The sequence below is a fragment of the Camellia sinensis genome, chromosome 5 (genome assembly GCF_055761805.1).
Source record: "Camellia sinensis isolate YWXY chromosome 5, ASM5576180v1, whole genome shotgun sequence".
Lineage (NCBI taxonomy): Eukaryota > Viridiplantae > Streptophyta > Magnoliopsida > Ericales > Theaceae > Camellia > Camellia sinensis.
The window spans coordinates 14,400,982-14,411,691 of record NC_138965.1 but is presented as its reverse complement, the minus strand read 5'-3'; the positions used below and the strand labels follow the sequence as shown (position 1 = coordinate 14,411,691).

Sequence of the window (10,710 nt, the reverse complement as noted above, 5' to 3'; positions counted from 1 at the left end):
TTGTATCTTTGCATGCATGGTATGTAATGACATGTTTTCCCAATTTCAAGTTTGAGTTTTGAGCAATTGGCATACTTTTGGACCTTGATTTGGCAAAATGATCTTCAATTTATGATATTCTACAAGTTTCTAAATATTTTCTGGAGTTCTGGCCCAAAAGGATGAGTTTCAAAATGTTTAATTCGAGTTTGGAGCTTAGGAGCGCAATCTGGAAATCCCAAATTCTGCACTTCCGCTCTAGCGGCAAAGTCTACGCTCGAGTGACCACTCTGTAATCTTACACTTCCGCTCGAGCGACCAGACGTCCATTCAAGCATGAAATGCAAGCTCCTAGAAGTTTTATGTTTTTGCACACCGCTCAAGCAACAAGAGTTACGCTCGAGCGAGGACCTAAGTCTCACGCTCGAGCGATCTTCAAGCGTCCGTCGAGCGTAAAAATCACACAACCAGTACTTTTGCAAAGTTTCTAGACCACTTGAACGAAGGAAGTTGCACTCGAGCGAACACTCACATTTTTCATGTCCGCTCGAGCGAAGGAAGATGAGCTCGAACGGGACCCCTGTTTTCAACAAATATGACTAAGTGTTCTGAATCACATTTTGGCATCCTCATATCATTCTAGGCATTTCTAAGCCCTAATTAAGTCAGAATAATGAGGAATAAAAGTAGAACACACCAAAATAAGAGAGAATAAGTTATGAATTCGGGTGTGTAATTCTGTACATATTCGTTCTGTATCTGTGTAGGTTACGCGCCATAAGTTACCTAATCTGTCTACTTTGTCTGTTTGCTTGGAGCCATTTGTGAGTAATAACTCTGTAAAGCTATGTTTAATTATAAGTATTTTCTGAATGATATGATACGATCTGTTTTCTGAAATGTTATTTTATGAATCATGAATGAATGTCCATCTTTTTGAAATATATTTACGGCTTCCCAATATGTACGTGGCCCTCGCTCGGGGGTAACAATACCGTGGTTTATGTTCACATGGCCCTCACCTGGGGGTAACAATGGCGTGGCTTATGTTTATGTGGCCCTCGCTCGGGGATAATGATACTGGGGCCTATATTTACGTGGCCCTTGCCTAGGGGTAACAATACCATGGCTACTTGCACGCAAGATATGGACCTTAATGGTTGTCGGTACCGGCTATGTAAACTTGATATGTCATAATAGCTAAATGGATGTACCACAAATACTTGTTGATGATTTCTGGAAAGTATGTGAATATGGATCTATTTCTAATTTGAAATTTGATATGGGACATCATTCATTAAATTCTTTACTTTGTTATTATTCACTGGGCTCTCGCTCATCGTTTATATTTATGTATGTAGGTGAGCAGACGCATGACCAGGTTCAAAGTTGATGACCTGGCGTCTCTGTTTTGTCAGCCAACTATTGTGCCTCCGAGGAGGTTCCCTTTTGTGAGCGGGTAAAGTCTAAATGGCATGTGTTAAGACTTTATTTTCTTTTGGGTTTATGAGCAAGTTCTGTTTATCTGTAAATTGGGTTAAGTTCCACTTTTGTCTTATCTGTATCTGTGAGTGACGTATGACTATGTTAATTATGACGTCACAAGTGTATATAAAGTTTCAAATTTTTATGTCATATATACATCTCCATAGCTCGTTGGACTATGTATGTTTCTTTATTTGTTTTTGCAGCCCCTAATTACAAGCTACTCTGTTTAGAGGCCTTTGGTAATCTAAGGATTACTGGCTGGTTACAACACTAAACCTATATAGGCGGGTTTAGGTCGTGACAGAGTGGTATCAGAGCATGTGTTCTATAGCCGAGTCCATATGAGCTTAGGGTGTCCTAGTAACAAGTAGGGGCATTTTATCTGCATGTGTGAGTGTATGTTCATTGAAAGTGAAAACTAAATCTGACCATAACCACATGGCATTGAAACAAATAATTTGAATGTTGTGAAAAAGACTATTTGCCTATGTTTATAATGCTCTGTTTACCTATAGCAATGGAAGATACAAGAAGTGACAATACAGCTGAATCATTTGAGACTCAAATGAGCTGAATGGAACAAATGCTTGCGGCCCTGACAGAGGCAATGGCGCAACAACAGAGGCAATAACCTTTACCTCCTCTGCCTCCACCGGTCCAAGTTGAACCAAATAGCAATGACCTAGTCAACCTCACGCAAAAATTTATGAAGATGAAACCACCAACCTTCTTTGCTGGTATTGAACTCTTAAAGGCAGAAACATGGCTACTAGAAATGGAGAAGCTATTTGAAGTGTTTTCGTGCTCCGAGACACAAAAAGTCCTTTTGGCCACCTACACTTTAAAAGATGAAGCTCGAAGATGGTGGTTATTAATCCGCAATAATAATGGGGATATGACATAGGCTCAATTCAATGAAATCTTTTGCAACAAGTACTTTTCCCAATGCTTCAAAGATCGAAAAGTGTCGGAATTTCAAGAACTCAAATAAGGCAAGATGTCTATAGCCAAGTATGAAGCTAAGTTCACTGAGTTGGCCAGATTTGCTTCTCATATGGTCGACACAGATTACAAAAAGGCTCAAAAATTTGAAGGGGGATTGGATTTGGATGTATTTGATCGAGTAGGCGTGCTAAAGTTGCCTATGTGTGTGGAAGTACTTGATAGAGCATTGATAGCAGAGGCCATTTTGGCAGCAAAGAAACAAGCTCCAGCTCCAACAACTGAATGAAAGAGTAAAAGATCCAGATTTAATTTCAAGAGAGGTCGGTCATTTCCAGAAAGGCAGAATATAGGATCCTCCAACAGCTCTAGTTAGAATAGTGGATCTATTTCTAATTGTCCTAATTGCGGAAGGAAGCACAAAGGTGCATGTTACTATGCATCGGGTACGTGTTCTCGGTGTGGCAAAACTGGCCACATGGTTAGGGGTTGTCCGCTGAGATCCGATGATATTAACCGTCCTGCGGCAAGTTCAACCGGGTCTACTTCTGTGGCAAGGTCAAATGCAAGAACTAATGTCAAGGGTAACACTAGAAATGAAATGCTAAGGCAAGGGAGAGTGTTTGCATTGGTGCCTGCTAATGTACAGAATACTGAGTCAATGGTGTCAGGTATAATCTCTATCTGTGCTCAAAATGCCTATGTGCTAATTGATTCTGGTTCCACGCATTCATTTGTATCGCATGCTTTTTTTCAGAAATTAACTAGACCCTTAGAATCCATGAATTATTTATTGTCTGTATCTATTCCATCTAGGGGTTCTATGGTATATGTGTATGTGTACCCGACATGTGATATCGTGATTGGTGATGTGATATTGTATGTTGATTTATTGCCTTTGGGAATTGATTATTTCGACTGCATATTGGGTATGGACTGGTTAACGAGCAACTATTGACTGTGTGAATAAGTCTGTTATATTTCGTCCACTTGGGTTACCTGAGTTTGTGTTTACTAGGAATGGGGTGGTCCCTCTCCCATACTTGATTTCTGCCATGAAAGCTATTAAATTGCTTAGGAAGGGATGTAGAGGGTATATGTGTTGTGTTTTAACGATGACTTTTGATAATCCCACTGTAGAGAACATCTCTGTAGTAAATGAATTTCCTGATGTATTTCCAACTTAATTGCCAGGAGACTTAATTGATAGGCAAATTGAGTTTACTATTGATGTTGTACCTGGAACACAACTAATTTCCAAAACCCCATATAGAATGTCAACTTCTGAATTGAAAGAGTTAAAAGTTTAGCTCTGAGAACTTGTAGACAAGAAATTTATCCGTCCGAGCACGTCACCTTGGGGTGCTCCAGTGTTGCTTGTTAAAAAGAAAGTCGGGTCTTTGAGGCAGTGTATTGACTACCGTGAGTTGAACAAGGTAATTGTGAAGAACAAATATCCATTGCCCCGAATAGATGATCTATTTGACCAACTTCAGGGAGCACAAGTGTTCTCCAAGATAGATCTTAGATCCAGGTATCGCCAGTTAAAAGTTAAGGCGGAAGATGTAGAGAAACTGCATTCAGAATTAGATGCGAACAGTATGAATTTTTGGAAATGCCGTTTGGGGTGACTAATGCACCTGCTGCCTTCATGGACCTTATCAACAGGGTGTTTAAATCATATTTGAATGAATTTGTTGCTGTATTTATTGATGATATTTTGATTTACTCCAAAAGCAGGGAAGATCATGAGAATTACTTAAGAACCATGTAACAAACTCTGAGAGAAAAGAAGCTATATGCAAAATTTTCCAAATGTGAATTTTGGCTTGACAGTGTAGCATTTCTGGGGCATGTAATTAACAAGGATAGTATTTCGGTTAACCCACACAAAATTGAAACTATTGTGGACTGGCCAAGACTAACCAATGTGTTAGAAGTACGAAGTTTTTTGGGGCTTGCAGGCTATTATCGCAGATTCGTGAAAGTCTTCTCCAAACTTGCCATGCCATTGACACAGTTAACACAAAAAAAATGTACTGTTTGACTGGAACGATCAACGGGAGTCGGCCTTTCAAGAATTGAAGACTAGATTGGCAACTACACCAATTTTGACCATGCCTAATGGAACTGATGGGTTTCAGATTTACAATGATGCCTCCTACAAAGGTTTGGGTTGCGTGCTGATGCAAAATGGGAAGGTAATTGCTTATGCTTCTCGGCAACTCCGTCCTTATGAAAACAACTATTTGACTCACGACCTGAAACTAGCAGCTGTGGTTTTTTCTTTGAAAATCTAGCGCCATTATCTATATGGAGTGACTTGTGAGGTGTATACCAATCATAAAAGTTTGAAATATTTCTTCACCTAAAAAGAATTGAATATGAAACAGAGACGATAGCTTGAATTGATCAAGGATTACGACTTGCAAATCTTGTACCATCCGGGAAAAGCCAATACCATTGCAGATGCCTTGAGTCGAAAATCCATGGGTAATTTGTCATGTTTACTCACCGGTCAAAAGGAGTTAATATGTAAGCTAGAAAGGAATGAGATTGAAATTGTGCTACGTGAATAAGGCGGGATCTTAGCCGCCATTTTTGCTCAACCTGCAATCGTTGAAGACATTAAAGAGAAATAACATGAAGATGAATTGTTGAAGAAATTTTTCGATGAAATTGAGTCAAAACCGAGGCCCGGGTTCGTAATTGAAAGTGATGTGTTAAAATTTCAGAATAGACTTTGTGTACCGGATTATTCTGATTTAAGAAAACATGTTATGACCGAAGCTCACAATTCAAAATTTTCTATGCATCCCTAGAATACAAAGATGTACCATGACATGAAACAAAATTTCTGGTGGCCTAGAATGAATAAGAGTATTGCTAACTTTGTAGCCAGATGTTTGCACTACCAACAAGTTAAAGCTGAACATCAACGACCTGCTGGATTACTTCAACCACTCCCAATACCAGAATGGAAATAGGAGCATATCACTATGGACTTCATTGTGAGTTTGCCTCACTCTTCTCGAGGTACGGATTCTATCTGGGTCATAGTTGATCGTTTGACTAAATCTGCCTATTTTCTGCCTGTTAAAATTATTTATAATGCGGATAAGCTGGCTAACATTTATATGAATGTGATTGTGAGATTGCATGGTGTGCCAATATCTATTGTATTTGACCGAGATTCGAAGTTCACGTCAAGGTTTTGGTAGAGTTTACAACAGGCTTTGGGAACTGATTTAAGGATGAGTAGTGCTTGTCATCCCTAAACCGATGGCTAGTCTGAACGAACCAATCAAACCTTGGTGACCATATATTTATCAAAGTGACTCCGATGAAAGGTCAAATACGATTTGGGGTAAAAGGAAAGCTAGCACCAAGATACATTGGCCCGTATGAAGTTTTAGAGAAAATCAACTCAGTAACATACCGAGTGGCCTTACCTCTTGTGATGGAATATATGCACAATGTTTTTCACGTCTCTATGCTTCAGGATTATTTGAGAGACCCATTACATGTGATTGAGCCGACACATGTATTGCTAAAGGATGACTACACGTATGAAGAATGGCCGATCCAAGTTGTTAATCGAAGAATCAAAAGATTGAGGAACAAAGAGATCCCATTGATAAAGGTTGATTGGCAAAACCATGGAGGGACCTATGTGTGGACACCCCATTTTTGACCGCCCGCAAGGCTCCAGCACTTTACTCAGTACACTCGATAATGAAAGTTGTATTATGCGTGGTTTGAGGTCTCAATGAAGGAGTCTTGTTCAAGCTTTGAAATAACCCCAAATCTTCCATATTCCCATTGATCATACCTAAGAAATTCCCTTGTACACCTTGTGCCACCCTGTGTTGAGGCTAAAATGGAAAAACAGGGGAATTCATTGAGGGTCGGCCGTGGCTATTAAGGGTCGGCCGGTCTTCAGTAGTGAGAAACACTATTATGGGTGGGAGGCTGCCAGCTGTCCACTTTTGAAGATATTTATCACCTTTTGTGCTCAAATTCTATAAATATGACCATATATCTCTGTTTTGGAGGTTGAACAATTGAAAGAAAGCCTATACACATAGAGAGAGCTCCTTCCTCCTCCTTCTTTCATTGCAACCTACCTTTGAGTTAACCTACCAACCTTGCATCATCTCTATGCACCATACACAATCTTGACTCATCATCTTAGAGCCTTGATTGACCCTTGAGAAGCATAATTCAAACTTGAGAGTGTGTCAAGAGTGAGTTTGATCATCAACCAAAGCTTACTCCATTTTGAGAGGTATAAGCTTGTAACTTTTGTTCTTGCTTTTGCTTACTTCATTTCTACCTATTTCTTGCATTCTTAGACTGTTTTGCATCCATTTTAAGTTTTGGAACTTGGGTTTGGATAAGCTACTAATGGTGGTAAGGTTAACACCCTTACTTGCACCTATTTTTATAGCTCAACCCTTGGCTCCTTTACACTCTTTTTCTTTGATTTTCAGAATTGAACTAAGGCCAAAAAAATTGGTTTGAAGTCTTGAAATTAGAGGGGTTGGCCACCCCTCATTGTTTTTGCTTACATAGCTTTATTATCTTTACCTTAGCTCTTTTTTTACCTTTTCAGCCACTGTTTTGGGCTTATTAGAGACTAGTTTAGGGCCGTCCTACTCTATTTAATTGATTCAAGCTTTGATTAGTTCATTTGTTGTAGCATTAGTCTTTGTACATAGCTTATCTTATGTAGTTCTTAGCTCTTCTTTGTCTAACTTTCATGCGAATAACCTCATTTTAAGAATCAACTTGCCACTCATTTCTTTCATTTGAGAGTCATTTCCATCAGTTGATGGTCATTCAACACATTCTGCATTTCTTTCTTTCATTTAGAAATCCCAGATTCTGCACTTCCGCTCGAGTAGCAGAGTCTGCTCTCGAGTAACCACTCTGTAACCTTACACTTTCATTCGAGCAACCAGACGTCCGCTCGAGCGTGAAATATGAGCTCCCAGAAGTTTCATGTTTTTGCAAACTGCTCAAGCGACCGTCAAACGTCCGTCGAGCGTGAAAATCACATAACCAGTACTTTTGCAAAGTTTCCAAACCGCTCGAGCGAACACTCACTTTTTTCATGTCTGTTCAAGTGAAGGAAGATGCGCACCAGCGGGACCCCTATTTTCAGCAAATTTGACTAAGTGTTCTGAATCACATTTTGGCATCCTCATATCATTATAGGCATTTCTAAGCCCTAATTAAGTCAGAAAAATGAGGAATAAAAGTAGAACACACCAAAATAAGAGAGAACTAAGTTATGATTCTGAGTGTGTAATTCTATACATATTCGTTCTGTATCTATGTAGGTCACGCACTGCAAGTTACCTGATCTGTCTACTCTATCTGTTTGCTTGGAGCCATTTGTGAGTAGTAACCCTGTAAAGCTATGTTTAATTGTAAATATTTTCTAACTGATATAATATGATCTATTTTCTGAATTGTTATTTTATGAATCATAAATAAATGTCCATCTTTCGGAAATATATTTGTAGCATCCCAATATGCACGTGGCCCTCGCCCAGGGGTAACAATACCGTGGTTTATGTTCACGTGGCCCTCGACCGGGGGTAACAATATTGTGGTTTATGTTCACGTGGCCCTTGCCCGAGGGTAACAATACCGAGGCCTATATTCATGTGGCCCTCACCTATGGGTAACAATACCATGGCTACTTGCACGCAAGATATGGACCTTAATGGTTGTCGGTACCGACTATGTAAACTTGATATGTCATAATAGCTAAATGGATGTATCACAAATACCTGCTGATGATTTCTAGAAAGTATATGAATATGGATCTGTTTCTAATTTGAAATCTGATATGGGACATCATTCATTAAATTCTTTACTTTGTTATTATTCACTAGGCTCTCGCTCATTGTTTATATTTATGTATGTAGGTGAGCAGGCACGTGACCAGGTTCAAAGTTGATGACCTGGTATCTCTGTTTTGTCAGCCAACTGTTGTGCCTCCGAGGAGGTTCCCTTTTGTGAGCGGATCAAGTCTAAATAGCATGTGTTAAGACTTTGTTTTCTTTTGGGTTTATGAGCAAGTTCAGTTTCTCTATAAATTGGTTTAAGTCCCGCTTTTGTCTTATCTGTATCTGTGAGTGACGTATGACTATGTTAATTATGATGTCACAAGTGTATATACAATTTTAAATTTTTATGTCCCATATACATCTCCACAGCTTATTAGGCTATGTATGATTCTTTATTTGCTTCAACATCCCCTAATTATAAGTTATTTTGTTCAGAGGCCTTTGGTAATCTAAGGATTACGGGCCGGTTACAACATTAAACCTATAGGGGCAGGTTTGGGTTGTGTAGAGTGGTATCAGAGCACGTGTTCTACCACACACACGAGTCCATACGAGCTTAGGGTGTCCTAGTAAGAAGTAGGGACATTTTATCTGGATGTGTAAGTATATGTTCGTTGAAAGTGAAAACTAAATCTGACCATAACCACATGGCATTGAAACAAATAATCTGAATGTTGTGAAAAAGACTATTTGCCTATGTTTATAATGCTCTGTTTACCTATAGCAATGGAAAATACAAGAAGTGACAATACAGCTAAATCATCTGAGGCTCGAATGAGCCGAATGGAACAAATGTTTGCGGCCCTGACAGAGGCAATGATGCAACAACAGAGGTAACAACCTTTACCTCCTCTGCCTCCACCGGTCCAAGTTGAACCGAATAATAGATATTGATCCAAATGACCTACGACCCAATCAAATTGGTCAAAAGTTTGTTTTGCCATCTTCATTTCCTAGAGGTCTTAGACACATGTTTGAAATCTTTCAAGATTCAACGGCTATCACACGGTACAACCAACATTCAGACATTTTTCTTACCATGACTCCAAATCCTAATTAGCCAAAAATTACTTCGGCATTATTACCGCACCAAAAACCTATTGATCGTCATGATTTAATTGCCCGTGTTTTTGAGTTAAAGAGAAAGTGCTTGATAAAGGAAATAGAAACAAACCAAGTGTTTGGTAATAAAGTTGTGCATGTTTTTATAATTGAATTCTAAAAACGAGGTTCCTCATATGCATGCACTTCTATTTCTTAAGGGTCTAAACAAAATTCAGATACGTGCTCAAGTAAACAAATTGGTTTGTGTAGAATTTCCATATCCAAAAGATGAATCTATGCTTTTTGAAACTATCAAGTGTTGTATGGTACATGAACCATGTGGTGCTCAAAATCCACAAACACCATGTATGGAAAATGGTAAATGCACTAAGAGATACCTTCTAACGTTCGCCGAAACAACTATTATGGATCAAAATGGATATCCTATCTATCGTCGTCGCAATAATGGTCAAGTTCATATTGTGAGGGGTCAAAAAGTTGATAATGGAGATGTCGTACCATACAATGCATATCTTTCTAAACGTTTCAACTGTCACATAAATGTGGAACTTTGTGCCGGAATGAGATGTGCCAAGTATATACACAAGTACATTTACAAGGGCTATGATCGTACAACGATGGTGTTGGAATTGATAAATGAGATCCAACAATATCATGATGTGAGGTATATTGGACCTCCTGAAGCTGCTTGGTGAATATTTGGTCATCCATTGCATGCAGAGATGCCAACAGTTGTACGCTTAGCACTTCATTTAACTAGAATGCATCGTGTTCTTTTTAATCCTGATGAATCATTAGAAGCAATTGTTTCTAAAGCTGGGCAACAAATGTCAACTCTTATTGGGGTTTTTCATGTTGCGCTTCTATGGAAGATGAATGTCCATTCACTTACCAAGAATTTCCACAACATTTTGTTTGGCTTAATTCAAAAAAGAGATAGAAACGAAGACAGCAAGAATATGTAATTGGTAGAATGTGCTTTGCTAGCCCTAATTGTGGTGAAAGATTTTATTTGCGTTTTCTATTAACTGTTGTCAAAGGACCAAAATTGTTTCAATGCTTACGTACGGTCAACAATGTTTTGTATGATACGTTTAAATCAACATGTGTTGCAAGAGGACTTTTAGAAGATGATGACTGATGGATACAATGTCTTAAAGAGGCTACAATTATGAAAATTGGTTATCAATTGAGGAGATTGTTTACTATTATTCTTACTCAGTACTCTTTACTACAACCATATGCGTTATGGAATCAATTTTCAATGCATATATGTGATGATCTTGCACACAAGATTCGAACATTGTTTGCCATTTTCTGAACCAACTGACGCTCAAATTGAAGATTATGGTCTCTATTTTTTCAATCAAATGCT

The 10,710-nt window shown here is 38.7% G+C and overlaps 1 protein-coding gene across 1 annotated transcript; it reads left to right on the top strand.

Moving 5' to 3' along the window:
• The first annotated feature begins 2,887 nt into the window (after positions 1-2,887).
• On the top strand, positions 2,888-10,030 carry LOC145791235 (uncharacterized). The gene is made up of 2 exons (XM_082871561.1): positions 2,888-3,080; positions 9,585-10,030. Exons 1-2 carry the CDS (start codon positions 2,888-2,890, stop codon positions 10,028-10,030), a joined length of 639 nt encoding a protein of 212 aa, XP_082727687.1.
• Positions 10,031-10,710: the final 680 nt, after the last annotated feature.

Excerpts from the sequence above, each read along its gene's own strand:
- LOC145791235 (XM_082871561.1), top strand. The coding sequence starts at position 2,888 with ATGGTTAGGGGTTGTCCGCTGAGATCCGATGATATTAACCGTCCTGCG. Across the intron at positions 3,081-9,584 it reads TACTGAGTCAATGGTGTCAG|AATTTCCATATCCAAAAGAT; the intron begins GTATAATCTCTA and ends TGGTTTGTGTAG.